The sequence below is a fragment of the Mesocricetus auratus genome, unplaced genomic scaffold (assembly GCF_017639785.1).
Source record: "Mesocricetus auratus isolate SY011 unplaced genomic scaffold, BCM_Maur_2.0 Super-Scaffold_100707, whole genome shotgun sequence".
Lineage (NCBI taxonomy): Eukaryota > Metazoa > Chordata > Mammalia > Rodentia > Cricetidae > Mesocricetus > Mesocricetus auratus.
In genome coordinates this window covers 8,903,493-8,926,821 of record NW_024429269.1, presented here as the reverse complement: position 1 = coordinate 8,926,821, position 23,329 = coordinate 8,903,493, and the positions used below count along the sequence as shown (strand labels likewise).

Sequence of the window (23,329 nt, the reverse complement as noted above, 5' to 3'; positions counted from 1 at the left end):
GGCATCGTGCCTCCACTGCAATGGAACAGTGAGCAAGACAAGTGTGGAAACAGGAAAGGTAGACGAGGGCCATCGACGTCTCTCACGTAGGAAACAGTTCCTCATGAGAATGTAGAGGACATCAGAGGGAGAGGCTGGACGAAAGTCATGACTCTCTGCAGATTATGAATTTGGAGTGGTAGGCTCAGATGTTGTCCTGTCAATCATTATCAAACAGTGATTAGGATTCTGAGGCTCCACAGCCTTGTCTAAGTTGGAAATCACCCCTACTTTGTGCTGTGAAATTGAACCCCTGGTGCGATGAGTCCTTTATGATCATGCGCAGACCTCTGCAAACTGATACAGTGAGTCTTCAGAATGGGTGGGAGGCTGTCATGGGATGGTGGAACACAATGGCCTTCTTCAAATACCGCCAGGTAATCACGTGGTGGAGAATGAAACAAAGAGGCCTGTGTCCCTGCTGAAGGATCAACGACAGAGAAGAGGGGAATAACTGGAGTAAGGCTACCCCACCAAAAGAGCAGTTGGTGTGGAGGTCCATCCCAATGTCATTTTAGGAGGGGGTGACTTCTTCCTCATCTGGGTCTTGGAGCCCAGCCTGAGTGACCATTCGCATCTAGAGAAGATCTCAAAAGAGGGCCACACAGATGGGGTGGGTGGCGTCGTCGCCCACGGCTCTTGAACAAGGGCCATCCACCAAGCACACTACTCAGTGTGAGGGCCCTGCTGTTCTGGAAGTTTCAGATCTCTGTTTAGTAATTAAAAGATTGTGACACCAGGCAGTCTGTCAGCACAGTGTGGTGTTGGGAATCATGTAAGGCAGTAGAAGCAGTTGTGCAATCTTTGCTTTAGCCAGCAGGTGGCGGGCTTTGTCTACTGATGATGACTGGTAATTTGAATCAATAACCCTCAGACAGACATTTAAATCCACTCCCACCCCCACCAGAGCCAGGGTTTCTCTGTGGCTTTGGAGGCTGCCCTGGAACTAGCTCTTGTAGACCAGGCTGGCCTCAAACTCAGAGATCGTCTGTCTCTGCCTTCCGAGCCAGGCTCAACATTTAAATCTTAAAGCCTCCCAATGCTTGGGCCAAGTATCTGTGTGTAAAATTTGGATATTTTGATCATGAGTTAAAAACTAAGCTCTTTTTTTACCTTTAAATCAGCAGCCACACCCAGGAATAACCCCAATGAGATCTCCTCCTTTGAATTGTATTGATTTCCTTGGATTATTGGTCAGGGAAGGGGTCTGCCACAGACTTTCCTGAATCAGTTAGAAGCTTGTCCTGTTTATCAAGTTTAGAAGGAAGGGCAGTCTCATCACCATTTTATTATTATTACATTGCTGGCATAACTTTGGTGCCTTTTTCTTTTTTTCAAATGGTTTTTAAACAAAAGAAAGAGCAATAAGACGAAACAAAAACCATCAACCACATTGAAGTTGGACAAGGCAAACCAACAGAAGAAAAAGAACCCTAAAAGAAGGCTCAAGAATCAGAGACCTGCCAAGTGGCACACGCCTTTAGTTCCAACACTAGGAGGCAGAGGCAGGCAGGTCTCTGAGTCTGAGGCTAAACTGAAAGCTGTAATACATATGCAGAAGGCCTGGGGCAGACCCACGTAGGCCATTACTTGCTGCTTCGGTCTCTGTGAGTTCTCTAGGTTTGCTCAGTTGATCTAGAGGGCCTTGTTTTCCTGGTGTCTTCCATCCCCTCTGATTCCTGCATTCCTTGTCCCTCCTCTTCTGACAGGTTCTGAGTTCTGGGGGTGGGGGAGATATAATGGAGACATCCCATTTAGGGCTGTGTGTTCCAAGGAGTCTGTGTATGTGTGTGTGTGTGTGTGTGTGTGTGTGTGTGTGTGTGTGTGTGTTGTCTGGTTCCCATCTTCACCAGGAGAAAGCCCCTCAGATAGTGGCTGAGTAAGTCACTGATCTGAGTATAGCAGAGTATCATTAGGAGTCATTTAAATGTTACTTTTACTTTTTTAGACCACTAGTATTTGGATTTACCCAAGGTCTCTGGGCTATCTAGTTTCTAAATCTTGATCACCCAAGCAGTATTGGTTATGGGTTCCATGTCATGGGGCTGGCCTTAAATCAAATCAGACATTAGTTGGTTACTCCCATAAGCTATGTGCCACCATGGCCCTAGCATATTTTGCAGGCAGGACAGATTGTAGATTAAAGGGTTTGTGTCTGGCTCAGTATTTTGTTTCTGTTTTGGTAGCCTGCAGAGTACTTTCCTATACCCAAAACACTAGAATACAGGGGTAAAGTTCTCATGCAGGCACCAGCTCAACTTCTCCATGTTCTGTGAGTTGTGTGAGTATTCTCTTCAGCAATGGGGAGAACATCCTATTGTCTTGGCAACAGCTTGGTTTCTCTGAGGATTGCCATGGAACTACTTTGGCCAATAGCTCAATTGGATGTAATCCAGTTCTAGCACTGGAAGCTTCATTTGGTGACAAGGGATGGTCAGCTGGGACTCTGTCTCCCTCATTATTTGGAGACTTCATTAGGAGATATATTAGAACGTCATTAGGGTCACATCATATATCTCCAAACAATCCTCAAATATCTATCAATTCTATTTATCTCACTCCACTTTCCCTCCCTCAACCCTATCTTTTTCCCCTCTTTCCCCACCAGATCCTCCCATTTCTGTCTTCCTACCCCAGTCCACCTATAAAATCTATTATTTCCCCCTCCCAGGAGATTCATGTGTCTCCCCCTAGTCCCTTCCTCTGGGTCTACAGATGGTAGCTTGGTTATCATTTAGTTAATGGCTACTATCCACATATCAGTGAATACATACAAATATGTGTCTTTCGGGGTCTGGATCACCTCACTTGGTATGATTTTTTTTTTCTAGTTCCACCCATTTGCCCACAAATTCCATGGTGTCGTTTGTTGCACCCTTCCCCCATGGGGGGGTCTGCTGACCAGCTTGTGACTAGGAACTTCTAGTAAAATACCTCTTGTCCCTTCCTCCCAGTATAGCCTGAATGCAAGTTCCTGTTGTCTGCCCATCCTTTGCCAGGGGGCCCTGGGAACGTGAGCTGCTGACCTTGGTAGTTTTCCACCATGCCTGCTACTGGTATTTAATGCTCCACTCCTGTTACAAGAAATGCCATTCTCCTTGCAAGAATGAGTCGCTGTCTTTGTCTTCATCTGGATCATTGTGAAGTGTTATAGTCCGAAACCTAACCGCACCAATCGCTACAATGGAGGTCCCACCGAGATCGGGAAGGAAGGGAAAATGCTAAAGAATTACTCTCAGATGCTGGCCAGAAAGTAAGGTAGGAGGGTGTAATTGGATAGGGGTACCAAGTTGGGGGTACTGTGTTATCCTCTAGCCTTCGCCCAATCTACTGAGATCCAGAAAGCAAGGGGTCACTGAGAGGAAGCTCTTGTTGAGTATAGGGGTACCAAGTTAGGTGTACTGAGTCAGGCCCCAAATGGAGGGTCAGCCCCCACAGAAATCCAGCCAGCATTCTCATTAAGGTTAGGAGTGAGTATATTAAATATGGGTGCTACTAGTTCCTACCCTCTTTTATAGGACCATTTGATCCAACTGTTAAAAAGTCAGGGCACCAATATCAGACATAAGACAGCTAAATCTTCTTAAAAACTATACATAAAGTCAATCCTTGGTTTTGTTCTCTGGTGATCTTAATTTCCTTGATTGGAACCAGGTTAGGGTGGACCTACAAAGAACTTTACATAAAGAAGGGTCAAATGCCATACCAATTGTTACCTTTTCTCTGTGGCATCTTGTTAAGAACACACTTATTAGTAATAATACGGTAGTGAAAGAGCAGGTCAAAAAAGCTAAAGATACTTTCATAGAAGCTCAAGACCAAGAGTCTGCTAGATCAATTCAAGCTTCCAATGCTTCCTCTTCTGGGTACTCTCCCTCTTTGTCAGGAGAGGGTTGATTTACAACCTACTTGGCAAAGTAGTTTTACTACTTGCAATATTAGTAAAAAAAAATAATAATCCAAGAACTTAAGGCATGTATGGCCTTAAGGCATGTACAATAACCAAGAATCCTGACAGTGGGCAATCTCAGACTTTTATATTGGTAACAATGAGTTAACCTGTGGTTTTCAGAGCAGCATTCCTTACCTGCAGAGTTTTATATTGGTAACAATAGAGTTAACCGGTGGTTTTCGGAGCAGTATTCCTTACCTGTAATGCTGCTCACACTCCCTTTTCATGTCCTATACCTGTGCAGCTGCTGCTACATGAGCAGGGGTCTGGTTTATCTCTGAAAGGCTAGTGGGAATATCCTTGTTACTCTATGATACTGTGAAGGGGACAGAAGAAAAGGCAAAACCAATCTCTTCTACACAGCCATGAGGCTCCTTCCCATCCAAGGGCCAGTGCACACCCCCAACCCCCCAAGGTAATTTCATCTGTGGACTCATTTTCTGAAAATAAAAGCAGAGAACCCACAAGGCATAATTAGGGATAGATCTGTTTATCTTTTAAAATCCTGGTTAGATTTATTCACTTTATTTTGTATGTGAGTGTTTTACTTCCATGTGTGTACATGAGGTCAGAAGAGGCCACCGGGTCTCCTGGAACCACCATGTGGGTGCTGGGAACTGAACCTGGGTCCTCTTATAAAGAAACTGGTGCTGTTAACTCTGAGCCACCTCCCCAGGCCCTGGCTATGTTTAAGACTATTTCTGAGGTTTGCAAATGTTAAAAGCCCTTCTCTTCCAATGTCTAAGCCATAAGACACTGCCATTAGACACATGGATGGGGAGTGACGTAAGAGGCAGCACACAGAGGAAGGATTCTAAACAGTCTGGGTGTTCCATGTGCAAATGGATCAAAGTCTGTGTGTACAGGGTGTGTGAGTGCTCACATGGAGACACCTCAGCTGGTTCCTCAGGTGCTAGCCACCTGATTTTCTGATACAGAACTCATGGTCTAGAACTCACCAAGTAGGCTAGGTTGGCTAATCAGCAACCCAAAAGATGCCTCTCCAAATGCTGGGATTACAAGTGTTCGACATTACAAGTGTTCAAAACTATGTCTCGGTTGTTTTTGCTTGTTTTTTGTTCTGTGGGGGGATTGAACTCAGATACTCATGATTGAAAGGCAATACTGCATGAGCCATCTTCCCAATTCCAAACCATGATCAAATTTGAGGCTCACCATTAGTGACCTTACAATAACAGCAAACAGCAGAATTGCCCGAGAGTTGTATTATCTTCCTGTTGCCACTCAAATCAGTGACATAACTGCACTGTGGTCCAAAAAGCTACTGTGGATCTACACAGCAAGAATACTAGGAGAGGATAGGCATGGTGGTACACACCTCTGAACCCAGCACTCAGGTGGCTGAAGAGGCAAGACCAGCCATGAACTGAGACCAGTCTGGACTACATGGTGGTTTTTTTTTTTTTTTTTTTGAGATGAGACTGGGCTACAGAGCAAGACTCCCAAGACCCCCCACCCCACCCCCACCACCACCACAACAACCAGTACACATTTAGGTGAGATTGACATTTTATTTGTTTTGTGGAGCTAAGGAGGAAACTCAGGACCTTGCACATGCTCTCACAGCACCTCTCCACTGGTCTAAATCCCCAGGCCACTCATAAAACACACTTCAAATGGAGAACAGGCATGACAACTTTGAGTTGATCCTATTTCAGCAAGTTCTGGCTAGTAGGACTTAGTGTGATGCAGCCTTTTGGTTAGCTATGCGTGGTCTTAAAAGATGACTCCCTGGAATAGTTTATTGACTGTCATCCTTGTAATACAAAGGAATTACTATTTGTCAAAAGAAGATCCCCTCTTGGGAATAAGCCCTTTTGGAAACTGGCTTCACAGAGTCTGGATAAACAGCAATAGGTCCCGTTGATCTGACACGGGTCTCAAACCATTGCTATACCATTTAGTGTAATGAAAGAACACGCTGTGCTGAGAAACACATCTAAAATAAAAAGGCCCTTGGTAACATCACTCATAGGCTAACTAGAACTCAGCCTGTAAGGCTTTTCAGTCATTCACAGCCCAGAGGCTGAGTTTGAGAGGTGCAGTAGGAAAGCACGCAGGTCACTGCACCGTAGCCCGGCCTGCAGAGCGGGTTTCCAGACGAGGCCTCTTGCTGCTGTGCTGCTCTTCCTTTGTAGACCTGCGCCTCAACACACCGTCTAGCATGTAAGAATAACTTCATGTCAGGAAGCACACACAGAAGCCACGGGGACTTGTCCCAACCATGAGGCTGGGAGGACAAATCATGCTAACGGTAAAGGAACAGGTATTTTATCTTGACCTTCAACTTCTCACCCATCTCAACATCCCACACTCTAAAATGCACTCAGTCTTTATTAATTCTAGACAGCTCACAGATCTGCTAGTCCTTGGAAAACTAGATTCACTCACCAATGGGTAGCACATAACCCACATGACTTTCTGGGGGCAGGGAGTCATCATTCATCTAAAAGAGACACAGACTCACATTCCAGGCCCCCAGAACAGGAAGCTTGCCTTTGGCAGGGGCATGCCAGGAGAAGGACTGGCGTTTGGTTTCTAACAGTGTTTTACTGGCACCGTAACGTACGTGTGTTTAAAAGATATGAAGAGTGTAAAACCCAATGAGTTTGGTGTAAACACACATCTGTGAATCCACCAGTGAACGTATCCACCACCTGCAAGTTCCCCTCCACCCTCTACTTCCAGCTTCTTGATAAAACTGCCATAACTATCCTCCCAGGGGGAGCTGGAAGCCCTACCCTTTTGTGCTATATTTCAAACACTCAAAATGTATTTACAGTTTAGCCAGACAATCAAACAAACATTGTCTTGCTTAAATCTGTAGCAGCTTTGTATGGGGACTAGAGAACATCCTATCCAAAACAACTCTACCACCACTAATTCCCACAAGCTTTGACTTCTCAGCCTGACCCCTTTCAGCTCACCCAGAGGTACTTCTTAAATACTTTTATCATGTATGTGAAACAATGCACTGCTTGGCTTCCTCTTGAATATTCTTTCTTGTTGTTTTTGTTTGAGACAGGGTTTCTCTGTGGTTTTGGAGGCTGTCCTGGAACTAGCTCTTGTAGACCAGGCTGGTCTCGAACTCACAGAGATCAGCCTATCTCTGCCTCCCGAGTGCTGGGATTAAAGGCGTGCGCCACCACATCCAGCCTTCTTGAATATTCTACCGTTTGTCATCAGCAGTTTACTGTAGCCACAGATCATTTATGTCACTTCCCAGTAGATTCACACTGTGTGAATACACTACATATTTCTTTAAGAATCTAACCTCTTAAGAGAAACTTTCATGCCACTTCCAGCATCTGCTCTGAAGAACAACATTACATGGAACTTTCTGTCACCGATACACGACACAAGTTCCTCCATGGCTTATACTTACAAGCTGACTTGCTGGGCCATGGGATGTACCATGTGGACTTTTACAGATAATCTCTAATCTAGACAATGTGGCTTAAAATTCCAGCTCTGCCCACCATACACAGCAACTCTGAACACTCTTGCTCACTAGGCCCTGGCACCCTTGGTTGTGTTCTCTGAAAATGCGCGAGTTTACTCATGGATTGATTATCAGACATTTGTCTCTGCTGCTATGAAGTCCTTGCTAGGAACGTATTCTAATTTGTCAGTTATTTTCTCTTATACTCAGCATTTATCTGTGTCCTAAACAATATTTAGAATTTTTTAAACAAAAAATCCCACCTTTTAAGTTATCTTTTCCTCTACTCTTTACTTCCTGGGATTTAGTCTTGAGTATTATTAAGAGCTCATCATGTTCTATATGAGCAACCCACTTGCCAGCAGTATGCAGTAGGTAGTCTATTGTTCTGATGTAACCCTCAAATATCAACAGTGTGCCTATTGTAAACCAGCAGCTTACCTTACTACTGTTTAACAACTACTTTTCATTTCTCCACATTTCATTTTCAAAATTGTCTGATCCTTTTTCAGAATACTTTGTTCACCTTTTTTTTTTTTTTTTTTTTTTTGGTTTTTCGAGACAGGGTTTCTCTGTGGCTTTGGAGGCTGTCCTGGAACTCGCTTGGTAGTCCAGGCTAGTCTCGAACTCAGAGATCCGCCTGCCTCTGCCTCCCGAGTGCTGGGATTAAAGGCGTGCGTCACCAACGCCCGGCCTTTGTTCACATTTTTGACTATGCTGTACCCCTAAAACACAATCCTCCTGTCTCAGTTTCCCTGGAGCAGAGATTAAATGTGTACGTCAGTACATGTAGATGCCTCACAATTACCCTGTCTGGTAGTTCCGGCACAAGTCCCCAGGTCTAACTGCAGAGCTGGCTGCCTTTGTTCACTCCATGCATGGAGTCCACTCTCCTTAACATCTGTTGGCTTGTCAGTTATGATGTCAAGTCTCATCCCGTGAGTCTATGCTGATGCTGCTTCCCCTTAGAGAAGACTGCGTCTGCTTCTGTTGAGGGACTCCTGGGAGCACTTGAGTGGAAGCCAGGGCCTTCAAGGCTGAAAGCCTGAAAGCAGCCTCAGGCTCAGTTCCCCACCTTTCAGCACATCTCCACTGACTTTTTCGGCAGCTTTCTCGGCTGTCCTGGGTCACCTCTGACTTTAGTGTTTGCGTACTTTGCTACTCCGAATCTAGCAACATGTCCCTCCTACCTTTATTTCTTGAGGGAACTACGGATCTCTGGACATTTCCTTTTCTATCTTGACAGTCTGTTTTTAAAAAGTGCTTTATTTGGGCTGTTTCTACAGCACAGGATACTTAGGACAGTCATTCACAGTCCTACCTCCAAGTTTAAAAGGGAACCACACACTGTGTAAGTTCATGCCTATGAAAGGGTCAGCAGAGAAAAATCCATAAAGCTGCTAGCATTGACTAGGCTGAGGTAGGAAGGACTGGTGACTACAACGGTATCATGTTTCTTTGTACAGTAATGAACCACTGTGGTGCTGGGTACATAGCTCTGAATGTACAAAGGTCCAGTAGTTCTGTTCTTTAAAGGGTGAATTCATGTAAGTAAATTATACACTAAGAAGCTGTTCCATAATTGAAAAGGAAATAAGAATATCATTTATTGGTATAAAATTCTTGTTTAAAAATGCATCAAAACGTAAGCTGAGCTTAATGAACTGTCACAAGCAGCACACAGTTGCCTGGGTGATTAAGAACACTGCCTGATAACCAGCAGCCTTCCTTGTCCTCTCGACGTCACCTGCAGGCATGTCTTCCTCCTCCTGAGACGCAGGTGTGGGACATCCTGGACACGGGCCCTTAGCTGATTTTAAGTGGCACATGTCTTCTGTTCATTTGCACCCTCTCAGAGGGATCTTTTGATGGACAGATGCTCTTAATGGACAGACAAAGGAATACGTCTTTCTACAGCAGCACTCTACATTCTCTCCCTAACCACAGCAACGCTCTCACTGGCCCTTAAACACCTTTGCTTGCTGTCACATCTTTTATTTCTTAATAAAATCTTGAACAAAAATACATTAGTTATGTATTTTTTCCAGATTGTAAATAATAAATAAGACATTCAAGTTTTCATAGAGACCTTTGTACTTCTGGATTTTTAAAAAATAATCAAGTGGTTGCTGCTCTTAAGAAAATAGACAGGAGTCTCTACACAATCACAACCAAGCTACTATTTCAAAGTAAAACTGCAAAGTATGATGTTCAAGATCATGCACTTATGGAATTTTAAGAACTTTCAAAGATAGATTACATTCAATATGTTTTTTTTCTTAATATGTAATTAATAAATGTGGAGACTAGTGACTCCTTGTGGTAACTTTTGCTTAATTAGGTTATTGATCTAACAGATCTTTCCAAACTCGAGCAGCCTGGGCCACTGTGGCTTTACTCTGCAAGAACACAGATGCCCGCACACACCGCATTAAGTATTCATAGTTCTCTCTCTCTCTCTCTCTCCCAAGCAGCTTTTGCACTGGTATAGAAGAGTGTTGTTGCCCACTGTTTCAAACAAACACAGCTTACACATTCAGTTTGTACAGTCGTTTATATTACAGGAGTAGTTTGCAAGCAGAGCTTCACACCGCTTCTCACATACAGCACACATGTCTATGAACAAACTGAGTGCTGAACCTAATCTTTAGAAAAGAATATCCTGATCTACCCACATGGGTCCATCACCTGATGTTAGACTCTCGCTCGCTCTCTCTCCTCAGCACCACAGCCTCAACAGAACACTTAGAAATACTTACTTTCTCTCCTTTCGGGCTCATTTGGGTCGAGACTATAAGCTTCAGATGGATTCAACTGCCACTGTGGGAGGTACAAACACTTTATTTATATGTTTAAAGTAACTTAATAAACTGCATATCAGTACCTTGCTTTGTTTAAAAGTAAAAGAAATGGAGTTAGCACATCTATGTGTACATGCCTAAGACACTGACCTTGAATGACACTGAATCAGAGGAGATCATCTGAAACAGATTTGTAGGTGATAAAAGACTAGAGAAGTGTCACGGGGTGAGTTAGAATCTGCACACCCATGTTGAACACCACAGCCTGTCTAACTCTAGGACCTACCGAGGTGTTTCTTTATGTTTGTTACTATTGCTATTTCTATTATTTTATCTTTATATCCCCAGTGTTATCAGAGTTCCTGGTGTTTGACAAACATTTGGCCAGATCATATTAGTGGAAGAAACATTTCTGAGTCACATTTCCCTGCAACAGTCTTCCCATGGTTCAGCATGAGAATTAAAATACTGCATTACCTAGATTTTGTCCTCCATCAAGCCTGCCACAGCATGGTATCAGACACACTTGGCTAAAAGGATCTGAGAGGAGTGAGGTGTGTGTTAGCAAAGAGGGAATCCACCAGGTAGTCAGATGAATTGGCATCAATACTCTGTGTTGTAGGGATATTCTTCTATATGCACTGTCTCAGGCAGCAGGCAGGCCCTTCAGTTTCTGTAGAAGCTGAGGATGGTGGTCATCTCCTCCTCACTCAACTGGAAGTCAAAGTTCTCATGTATGTATGTGTGCTGGTGATACAGACTTGAGGATCACTACCACAGTCCTCTGGATATGGAACCAAATCAGAGCCTGAGCTGATGTTTTTCCTGTGCTTTGTAGAAGTCTCTCCAATCTTGGGGCTCTCTAGTACTTAATGGTCCTCTGGATTAACCGAAGTCCTGTCTGGAGAGCCCAGGGGGCTATAGGCTATGATGCTGACACCTTTGGAGTGGCAGTATTAGATCAGCCTGTCCAGGATGAGGTGTGGGTGGCAGTCAGCCTGGTTGTCCTCTGGCTTATGTTTCAGTGCACGTTTGTTCAGGAGCCTTTCAATCTGGTAGTTGAAGTTGGAGACACTAAGGACTTTATTTAACTCTTCATTTACCAGTTCTCCCACATGCCCAAGAAGGTTATTTTACTGGTGAGAACATTGATTTTATTATTTTAGGGGAACAATTTCTTTCTAGGCTGAAGTCCCTATGGCTACTGAATAAGACAGAGGTCCAAATAATCCAGTTTCAGATCTAGAGGGTCTTCTGAAAGGCTTCCTTCAGCAGCTTTCTTTCAAAGCAGGTGGACCACAAATTGCTGATGATGAAGTCTTCTCACTTCACATCCTTCTCTTTGATCTTACCTTGGATGCCTTCTCCCTCTTCGTTCTTGTTATATAAGCATGTGCAGTCAATGTGGTAACATAATGCAATAATGGTCACCTTCCTGGCTTTCTTGACCTGGTCTGGGGAAGACTTCTAGGCACCCAGGCCCATGACAGCCATCTTGGCTTTGGTACTGAGCTCCATGAAGGTGCAATGGTTGCAGAAATTTTTCTGAGAGTAGATGTCTGTGTTATTTGATGTTGCTGTTGTTGGTGGTGAGGTGGTGTGTGTGTGTACGTTTCAGATGTGTATGTCTGCATGCCCATGTACTGATCAGACGAGATGTCAAGCATCCTCTTCTGTTGCTCTTCACCTCATTCCCTGGAGACAGAGTCTCTCACTGAACCTGAAGTTCCGTTTTTCAGCCAGCCTGGCAGCCAGCAATCCTTAGCAAATCTCCTCTCTTTGAGTCTTCTTTCACCCAGCTCTGGAGTTAAAGGCACTCTTGCTCATGCCCAGTTTTTATGTTAATTCCAGAGATCCTAACTCAGGTCCTCATGCTTGCACAGCGAGCACTCTTCCCCACTGAGCCATTTCTCCAGCCAGCCTACTAAATTTCACACTAGCTAAAGAAGGCCTGAGTTAGTCACTTCTAAAAATAGGATGGCTCAGGTTAGCCCCAAGTAAGAGACAACAGGGTAAGCAGGTGACTCAATGGTAAAGTGCTGGTTGCATGAGGACCTGAGTTCAGATCTCTTGTACCCACACAGATGCCAGGCACAGTGGTGAGTGCCTGTAACCCCAGAGCTGGGGATTCACTAGGTCCAGATTCAGAAAGAGATCCTGTCTTAGAAATCGAGATGGAGAGTAATAGAGAAAGATGACATCAATCTCTGACCTCTATACGAGTGTTCATCTATAAGCTCACACATAACACACACACATATGACTTTTAAAAGTGTAATATAAGAAGTTATATAAGAAATTTTCAAAACAAAGGCATGTTTTGAAATACACCAAACCACCAAAATCTATTAATTTGAGCAACAACAGTATATATCAGTAACTCTAAACTTTCATTTCAAAATATTTGTAGAAAGGTTTCTTTATAACTATAAAAATAGAGGTAATGTAGTTATCCAAAAAGGAAATAATTATATAAGCTAGGTATTCAGGTTGGATATGTTGGATTATTAATCTTTTGTGAACTTTTAACAACATAGAATACAGTAACATGTTGGCAGTGGTATTTATAAGTTACAGAATAATACACATTTTGAAGTGTTCCTAGTCTTCTATAGTGAGCATATATTGCATTAATAGCATACATACACATGTGTACAGTACATGTATGCTCTAGCTCTCTATGCTCAAACAGTATATAACAGGAACATAAGGCTGAAATTTTTAAACAGTTCTTTATAAACTTTTCTACTCATTGCACATTCTAGACTATTAGTGGGGCTTTAGGTGCCAGGATAGGGCCCTGGGTGACAAAGGGGATTCTGTAACCCTGCACAAGATAGCTCTCCCAGACCATCACTGGGGTAGCAGGAACCTTGGCTGGAATCTTGCATTCACTGTAGCAGGGTCTCACTTTAATTCTTGATTCTGTGGCTCTATCATGCTCATCACATTGTGGAAACAGAGGGCAATTTGTTATCAGTCAACAACCTGGGAAAATTTTTTGCAGAATTCTTACAACTTTACTGTGTGCTTGAGAGCATTCCAAAGTAAAACCCTTTTTAAAAGCCTAAGTAGAAAGAAGTATGTCAAAAATTCTGACTTTTCCATGAACCACCTCTATCCCTTTTAAAAAATATTAAGTATGATGATGGGAGGAAGTCTTTTGTACATGTATGTCTTATTGGTTTATGAATAAGCACTGTTGGCCAACAGGGAAGCAAGATAGGTGGGACTAGGAGTTGAGGAGGATTCTGGGAAACATAGTAAAGAGAAGTTGCCATGTGATCCAGGCAGCCAGTGACAGCAGGGTAGAATCAGTATATAAGCAGGGAGAAGCAGGAAATCTTTCTTCTCTGCGGAGATGTTGAGCAGATGCAATGTAGACCCTGATGGAGTAAGAGGCCTGGACCTTAAGGCCACAAGGAAATATGGCCAGGAAACAAGCCAGGCCAGAGAAAACCTCATGTAACAGTATGACATTGTCCTTTTTCTGCAATTTCTCTCATGAGAATGTGCATACAGTGTGTTTGTGTGGTGTGAGTATACTTAAATTAGTTGCACTTCTATCCACCATTCCAAGCCCAGAGAGATGCATCAAGACTTCTAAGGTCAATGCACAATTCTGTAAAGCTGTAAACACATGTGCAGGGCAGCGATCATCGGGTGAACATTTATAGTTTGGTAACTTGTATATATAAAAATAAACTCAATGATGATAAGTCACTCACAGTCCTAAAAAAGTGAGAATCACTAGTTCACAATGTTCAGCAGGTTACCAAACAAGAAGTACACTTTGGGAAAGATGCATGTACTTACTGTAAATTTGCGAACACCCTCAAGCTCCCCAAACTTCATGTAAGAGATGTCTGCTTTCTTTTTTCCAACATCCACATCCCCAGCATAGATCTGCTTTATGCCTGCACCTTTAATTAAAGGTACACATTCATCACAAGGGCATTTTGTCACAAAAATCATGCTGCGTTCTTCTGGCTTTATATCTTGACACCTATAAAAATTATAAAATATTACAAAAGCTATTGTGAAAAAGCAAGTGAGTTTTTGGAGAAATCCTTAAACTTTACATTTGAGGTTTTGTAAAACAAGTTTGCAGTATTACGAATAATGATCAAATCATATTCTTGCTAAACTAGCAAATGTCCAAAATATGCAAAAATATGACAATAACTGTAACTGAAATTCACTGATTGCAAGGTAAGCCAGTGGTACGTTTGGCATCATAGTAAAAAGGAAGTGAGAACAGACAATGGGGGAGGGAGAAATAAGTGCAGACACAGAGGGAGGTCCTTTCCGGATATGCACTTTACATGGTATTAGAGAATGGGGTTCAGTTCCCCAAGAGCTGAGTACCTGTCTGACTGTCCTTAAGCCACCACAGCAGCTGAAAGACCAAGCTCTACCAGGATATACACTGATAGCTGCTTCCTTAACTGATGTAAGTACTGATGTCCAGTTTTGAGCTACAGTTCTCTCAACCTCCCCAACATAACTTTTAAAAAATGTTTTGGATATGATGTATAACCTTTGTACAGAATAGAGCAAGTGAACCTGCACTGCAGATGATGGGAGTGAAGCAGAAAATATTCTTGGTGTGCGCTATGGTAACTTGGACTAAAGAGGCTCTCCTGTGGCTACAAGGACTGTAGCTCGGGGTCCTGTGCACTGACTGTCCTCAGTCAGCTGTCTTCAAATATGCACCTTCTCTATCCATCTTGCTGAGTGAGCTTTGTTCCCAATTGACTTGCTGAAGACAGCAGAAGCCTACAGAGATTGTGCCGAAACCGACCTGCTACCTAAGGAGTCTGCACTGTTGCTCTATGAACACCTGCCCCCACCCCCACAACTGCCTCCCAGCAGTCTAAACTCAGGGTTCACCATTACCCCATCCCACCCCACCCTGCATCACACTGTCTCACTCTACATTCTAGTCAACTGGATATGAATGGCTGTAACACATGAGAACTCCTCTTCTAGGGTGGTTTCCCTTCGAAGCCATGTCCCCAGGAATCCGCTCCAGCCCAGCTCAGATGCCAGCTTTCCCGGGTAACTCCTGTTTTGTCCACAGCAGCTGGATGCCCACAACACTGCCTGCCTCATGAAGCCCTACACATTAGGAGGCTAGAACCTATCTGCATGTGTGGTTTGAGTCTTGTGTGTTCAGAGAGTCGTGGAACTTTAGGAAGTGTATTCTCATTGGACAAAGCAGGTCACTGGTGTCTGGCCTTGAATTTTATAGGTAAGCCCCACCACTTTCTGTCCACCCTGCTTCCTGACTACAGAGAGAACCTGAGCAGCCTTCCCCACCATGATCCACTGTATCCCTTTGCATAAAGATGCTTCTTGTCACACAACATGAGAAATAACTAATATGACATGCCCCTGCTCAGGAGCACCCCCAGGACGGGAGCCATGTCTTACTCAGCCTGTAGTACTCTGGCCCCACCCTCTTAGTGGTAGGTGCTGAGGAGTTTAGCAAACATAAGCTAACCTCAGAAGGAGGGAGCTCTAGCTGTAATCTCTGACAAAGCATCTCAATTTTTTTCTGAGTATTTCATATGGATTCTGTACCTCATACTCCTCCCCCTTTCACTCTCTAATTCCTTCCACTCCTCAAATTCATGATCTCTTATTCTTTCATTTTAATTTTGTGTGTGTGTGTATGTGCACATGTGTTTATAAACACAACCTGCTAAGGTCATTTAGTGTTGCTCATATGTTTGGGGCTGAGCTCTTAGGATTGGAGAGCCCATCAGAGGGCTCATCCATGGAGAAGACTTCTCTTTCTCTTCACAGCTATTACTTGCCTGTTGCTCTTCTAGGGGATGAAGCCCTGTGAGAATTTCCCCATCCTCACTGACATGTCAGTTAGTGGTATAACTGTTCAAGTTCCATTCCGTCAACAACATTGTTGGGATTTCCTGGGTGCAGCTTCCCTGTCAGGTATCCAGACGACACTGACTCAAGCAGACATCCTGCCCCAGTCCTCTCAAACAGAGGCTCTCTAAAATACTTTAGTTAATAATAAAGTCTGGATGAGTGTTGGCTAGTTTTATGTCAACTTGACATAAGCTAGTCACTGGAGAGCAGGAGCCTCAATTGAGAAAATGTCTCCATAAGTTCAGGCTGTGGGAAAACCTGTAGGGCATTTTCTTGACTCATGATTGATGGGGAGGGTCCAGCCCATTGTGGGTGGGGCCAACCCTGGGCTGGTGGTCCTGGGTTCTCTAAGGAAACAGACTGAGCAAACCATGGGGAGCAAGCCAGGAAGCATCACTCCTCCTCCCAGCACTCCTCCATGGCCTCTGCATCAGCTCCTGCCTTCAGATTCCTGCCCTGCTTGAGGGCCTGTCCTGACTTCTTTCAGTGATAGATCACAATGTAGAAAAGTGTACTAAATAAATCCTTTCCTCCCCCACTCGATTTTGGTCGTAGTGTTTCATCACAGCAATAGTAACCCAAACCAAGCCAGTATTTCATAAATGTAACAGAAGTACTCTAAATTTGGAAAACAATCCAAAAAGAAATAGCTGGCCAAGTCCCTAAGGACAAACTTCCAATAGTTTGCTACTAGAGAGAGTAGCAAGAATTTCTGAAGAAATGGGAAGAGCTGGGAAATCTGTGACCATAACCTCCAGTCTAGGAGCAGGACCAAGCTTTATCAAAATTCTATTTCTGAACACATCTCTTAACAGTTTTAAAAGACAGACAAATGGCAACAAAAGAAAACTAGTTCCAATCAATCTCTGCTATATTTTCAAGGAAAGAAGGTTAAAAATATCTCATACCTAAATGTCAAAGCATTCTGCTCGGCATGTATGATGTATCTGAACTTCCGTATTTCTCTGTCCTTATGCTTGTCATCCATGTGGGGGAAGTCAGCATACTCAGAGCCAACGGGAAAGGCATTGTAACCACATCCTACGAAGTACATAGCTCCAGTTCCATCACAGCTTCTCTGCAAGGGTCAGCGAGTGTGTGAGTGTCAGCAATCTGAAAGGCACTTGGCCTTCATAGTTCATGTAGAGAAGGTGTACTACATTTCTACAACAAATGGAGCCCCTGGGAAATATAAGGTCTGCGCTGGAGTAATGACTGAGCTGGCAAAGGCATGTGCCAGCAAGCCTGGTGAGCAGAGTTCAATCCTGGAACCAACGCGGTGAAAGGAGAAAATGACTGTGCGTCTTTATGCAATATATCCCCTATCACAAATAATAAATAAGATTGAAAAACTGAATACAGTATCAGATCTTCTCATGTCCACTACCCTTAGGTGACCTCAAGGTTGTCTTCAACGTTAGCAATGAAAAACATTGTCTTCAACTTATAAATGATTTTACTTGACCTAGACAGTTCTTTCCAAGCAAACCATAAATTCCAGGGATCAAAAGCCATGTTTTATACTTTGTTTCCACCCCCCTTTTGGCACACATTAGACTGCTACGAATACAGATGTATTTGTAAGTAACTAAGAATTCTTACCCTCTGTATTACACTACTGGTTAATAAGTCAGAAAACATAAAAATATTTTGAACAATTTCTGTTGCTGGGCTAAAAATGTGCTACTGTGATTTAGTTGAAAATAAAAAATGAACTTTCCTTTAACCTTCCATGTTTCTAAAAATCATATGAACATGCGACCACAGAACTCACCTGGTGACTCTTATTTCTCTTGATCAAGGGTATATTAGTGTTAATATCATTGCTGTATCAACTATTGGGATGACAACTGCTCACTGACAGTGTCTATAATAATTTAGAATATGCTATAGATCTCACTAAGTATGCAAGTGGTAGCAATCACTATAGATGTGACAGACAGAGGTAGATACATCATTGTAAAGTATAATAAGAATCATTGTTATCTGAGCCAACAAAAGCTGTCAAATATTTCATCAAAAAGTTCGTCCTATTTACCAAATGCCAAACATCATGCAGCTCTCATTTCTTTTTCTAACTATTTGTATGCATGTAAGTACTCACTGGATATCAGACTCGGGGGCCTCAAAAATGCAGAGTCAGCACTCCACAACTAAACAATAACTCCCAGCACTGCTTCCATTGCTTAACCTTGAAACTACCTATTTCACTTGTCAGAAAACTGAGGTCAAGAAAGACTAACCATTCAAGGCCACAGTTAGTAACATAGCTGAACTGAACCTCACACACCTTTCAATACTACAGGTAAGCAGAGACAACTCCCCACAAAGCAGTGCATATCCAGATGCTACGCTGAGTATCTTGCTGAGCATCCACTTAACATCAACCAGAGCTCCAGTCACAGGCCAGGTGTATGGTGCTCTAACACAGCTGCAACCCAAATAGCTACCTGCATGAGCCTTACCTGCAACAGGTTGGGACTAGCGGCAACTTTAATTGGGGATGTGTGTATGTAGGAATCATACCAAATGCTATGAGAACTTTTGGTGGAGAACCTATTCTAGTAGGAGTTACCAGTAGGGTGGTAGTTATTAAATGCTTCTTAATTCTGGTTCCTCCTAAATCATAACTCTGAATTCTCATCATTCCTTTTTGTTAATCTAATCTCTATTTTCCTCTTGTCCAACTTCCTTTCATAACATAATATTTATAATATTCTTGGACTGTACTGTCTAATACAATAGCCACCAGGCATCATGGTTAATCTAAATTAGATGTTGGAAATACAAAATATACACATAAGTTTGAGGACTGATATAAAAATGTAGACCATTTACTAATCATTTTATGTTGTCTATATGTTGAAATGTTTTGATATTTTTTACTAAATTGACTAAATACATATAATATGTTTTACTTATTTTTAACTGATCCATGAAAACCTCACAACTATCTATGGAGTACATGGGATGCTTATGTCAGATTAAACCTATCTATTTATTAATTACCTACTGCTTATGATGACAGTATTCAAACTTGTTTCTTCTTGAAATATACAGTAGTACATGATTATCATCTATCATCTAGTCAGCTTGCTATGTAATGGCCACCAGTACGTGGCACTCCTTACTGCTAACAGTAATTTAGTCCTCACATCAACCTCACACACCCCACCCTCCTGCTTCTCCCAATCTCTGATAATCATCACTGGGCCCTCAACTTCTACTAGCCATTTACATCACACACACACACACACACACACACACACACACACACACACACACACACACACACACACACAGTGAATCAAATTTCTTTTCTGTGCCTGCCTTATTTCACTTAACATCCATATTGCTGCAGATGACGGCATCCATTGTGCATGTGTGCATTTGATGGAAGATGTCATTCTATAAATATGTCTTTCTTACTGATTGATAAATAAAGCACTGTTGGCCAATAGGGAAGCAAGATAGGTGGAACTAGGATTCGAGGAGAATTCTGGGAAATATAGTCAAGGGTGGAGAGTAGCCATGTGATCTCCCAGGAGGAGAGGATGCATCAGGAGGGTGTCCTCGGAAAGATAAGACCTTATAAAAATATATATTAGTAATTATGGGTTAATAATTAAGTCAGAGCTAGCCAATGAGAAACCAGAGCAAACGGCAAACAGCTTCATTATTAATACAGTGTCCTGTGTGTTATTTGGGGACTGAGACAGCAGTGGAACCCAGGCAGCTGGCAGGAAGAATACATGTTACAAACATTTGTTTATCTATTAATTAGCAGATGAACACTGAGGTTGATTTTAACTCTTTTCTTTATCGTTTACTTTTATTTGCCTATTTTACTTTTTAAACACAGCTCCTAGAAAGTGTAAAGTTACTTACATGGGTGGCTTTAATTTCTACTGGTTAGTGCTATGGGAACGTGCACACTGCCTAAAGGATAAAGTCCACATTCTTCATAGGTCTACAGTGTTCCCCATGGTCCAGTATAATGCTATACTCACTTTACACAGGATTTTGGCACCCAGTATGCCAAGTCACATCTATTTTACAGCATCTCTCTCCCATGCCTGCCTCTGCATTTTCCTCCTGATCTGCCCTGATTTCTCCTGATGACCTCTCACTCATTCTTCAAGAATAACCAAATTCCAAAATTGCAGAAGCATCTCCAGTATTTCTTTAGACAGAGTACAAGTCCTCCTCCATGAGTTAGCAATATCAGTCATAATTACACTTACATGGTAGTCCTTTCAACTTCTTTGTTTCCATCACTCCCTACAAGGTCATGAAAGCAGAGAATGTGATATTTAAATCCCCATTGTTGGGCTGGTGAGACGGTTCAGCCAGCAAAGCACCTGCTGTCATCTCTGGGACCCATGTAGTGAAGGACAAATGACTATCAAAAGTTCTTTTCTGATATCTATGTAGGTGCTGTGACATTCATATTCCCTCCTAAAGAAAAGTGTAATTTAGAGAACTGGACCTGATAATTGGGTCCATTGCTATAACAAACCCTATTATGTGGCTCTCAGGCTTTAGAATTGGTCTGCTGGTGGAATGTGGGAAAGTTTTAGGCTAGAAAATTCCTTGACTACTGTAAGTAGAGCATGATAGGCTATTCTGGTGGGACCTTGGAAGACAAAAGGGCTTTGAAAAACAAAAAAAACAAAAACAAAAGTGCTAAGAAACAAAACAATTAGTGAGGCCTGGCTTATAACGTTTCCTATGGATCATAGATTCTAGCAGGAGCTAGGCCAGATGCCGATATTGTGACATCATAGAAAAAGTATGGCTGTTTTCTTCCCATACCCTGAGAACTTGGTTGATGCTAAATTTAAAGACATTATACATAATTTGTTTGGTGGAGGTTATTCCAAGACAGGATGGCATTTGAGCTGTAGAATGGTTACTGCTCAATGCTCTCATTCAGTGAGAAACAGCAGAGTGCAACAAAGGAGAAGAACATGAAGCTTGACAGAGCGAGTAGGTTTAAAGTTTCAGGTAAGGAGAGTGTAGATGACAAAGCATCAATGGTTGGTAAAGAGTTCATGTTATTAGAGAGAGCTGGTGGACTGGCTACTTTCTAGTCAACTTGGCAAAACTAGAGTCCCCTGGAATGGGAACCTCAGCTGAAGAGCTGCCTCCATTAGATGGTCTATGTCTGCGGGACAGTGCATCCTTAGGCAGGTGACACTGGGTATATAAGAAAGCTAGAGGAGCATGCGACAGAAAGCTGGGAGTAAGCACCACTCCTCCATGGTGTCTACCTCAGTCACCCCTGGAGTTCCTGCCCTGACTTCCCTCAGTGACGGGATGGGACCTGAGAGTTAAGCTGAAGTAAACCCCTTCCTCTCTTAAAAAGTCATTAAAAATATTTAAATTGCCCCAGGGCTCACTGTGGCAGTATTCATCTCACAGTTGAGTACTGTGCTAAATGGATGAACCTTGAAAATTGTTGAGGGAAGGGCAGACGTTTATACAACTTTGTAAAACGTATTAATACAAAAACATTAATATCAACTAGTTAATACAATACAATACTCAGCAGGTTAGACAGCATGAGCTGTAGTTGTTATCACTCAGATGGTGGAGGGAATGATGGATTGAGCTCAGCAGTGTCTGGGCAACAAAATAAGGCTCTGTCTCAAACATCAAACTGCAGCATCTTGAAGACTGACTACACACAATCCAGGTTAAATAGTTAAATAATTCTCTTCATACTTACAGATTTCCCTTCTGCCCAAATGACAGCTCCAACTCCTGTTTTATGATCCTCTGAAAGACAGAATGTTTATCTCAGTAAAAATCAACGCTGTCAGTTCCATGAGTCTATTCTTCCCAAATCATAAAAACACATTTATTGCAGCATACATCATAAACACAGCAGCAGCAACCCCTTGTCCTAACTACAGAAAACTCTTGAGATAAATTATTTTAGGTATGGAAATGGGAATGAGGTACCAACTAACTGGACACGGCAGGGCCACCATCCACCCTCACACACGGTGTCCCTGTGACAACCTCTCAAGTGGCAATGGTACATTCAACCCAAGCTGTAGTGGCAACAGACTAGCATCACTGACTCTGCCTAATAGGTCAGGATATAAATGGCCACAACTAACATATGAAGAAGCTGAATGAATAGGAAGTTTCTGAACGAATAGATTTAGTGGAAAAGTCTTTCGCTAAAATCAAGTTTGTCTTTTTCTAACTTTTTAAACACTCTAATCATGTAAAATTGACTTTATGGAAATGATTTTGTTAAAAAAAAAGTTTAAGTAGAAATTCTATTTAAGGTCTTGTTTTTCAAAATTAAGGTGAGTTTCAAATTTCTAAAACAAATTTGCATGAACTATAAAACCATAGTTTTATCAAAATCACAGCAAGAGACAAAATAGGTACATCTACAGAAAAAAAAAATCAGAATTATCTGTACCTTTACCCAGGGCCATTTATATTGCTGGGGGTTTAGTATAACAACTGTCTTCTCCTACAACTTCCTTCAAGTTGCAAGCTCTCCATCAAAGTGAATTTAGGTATCTACTTTTCCATTATAGACAATACAGAGAGAAGTTCTGTCACTGTTGTAGAAAACACTAGGGATGCCTTAGAGTTAACTTAAAAAATTATAGTTATGCAATACTATTTCTTATTTCCAACTGAAGCATTCAGGTTTTCAAAATTATAGTACAAAATATGTATTTTCTGGTAAGCATTTTTTAATACATGATCTCATTTTTACCTAACAGTAGTTAAAATTTCCATTTCTAGATATGGAATTAAATAAAATTTAGTTCTTTTAAGCCAACCTAGCTGCCTTTTCTCCATCTCATCAAGAATTCCCCGAAAGTGATTTTCATTTTTTGAATGCTGCACATGTACAAAGCAGGTGAAAGACTGACATTGACTTGTGAAGGGGATGCCAACCCCATCCTCAAGCAGCTAGAGGCTGAATGCGGGCATGGCAGGGACGAGGAAGTTGTGCTAAGAGGAGGCGAATATGACACTGAGGAGCAGATGGCGATGAGATTTGGTATCAAAGTTCCTTTCCTTTATAGTTTAATGCAGGGGAATAATATATATTAATGCTTTATGCTCATTTCTAATGCAGTGGTAGAAATTATAACCACAATGTTATAATTACCTTCAAAATTAAAACCTAAACAAAGCTGT

The 23,329-nt window shown here is 42.2% G+C and overlaps 1 protein-coding gene and 1 pseudogene across 2 annotated transcripts in view; both read right to left on the bottom strand.

Moving 5' to 3' along the window:
* Nucleotides 1–5,509: 5,509 nt before the first annotated feature.
* Nucleotides 5,510–23,329, bottom strand: part of Cdadc1 (cytidine and dCMP deaminase domain containing 1) — a 30,736-nt gene continuing 12,916 nt past the window's right edge. Inside the window, exons 6-10 of one of the 2 annotated variants that reach the window (XM_040740632.1) lie at nt 21,882–21,931; nt 17,059–17,228; nt 14,072–14,261; nt 10,214–10,274; nt 5,510–6,171 (exon numbers count right to left, since the gene is read on the bottom strand). In XM_040740632.1, coding sequence (XP_040596566.1) covers nt 6,074–6,171; nt 10,214–10,274; nt 14,072–14,261; nt 17,059–17,228; nt 21,882–21,931 — 569 coding nt within the window. In that variant the 3' untranslated portion in view covers nt 5,510–6,073. Of the gene's footprint in view, nt 6,172–9,036; nt 9,336–10,213; nt 10,275–14,071; nt 14,262–17,058; nt 17,229–21,881; nt 21,932–23,329 lie in introns of those variants that run through there. The other variant, XM_040740633.1, reaches the window with a different exon arrangement.
* LOC110341869 lies at nt 10,281–14,065 on the bottom strand (annotated as a pseudogene).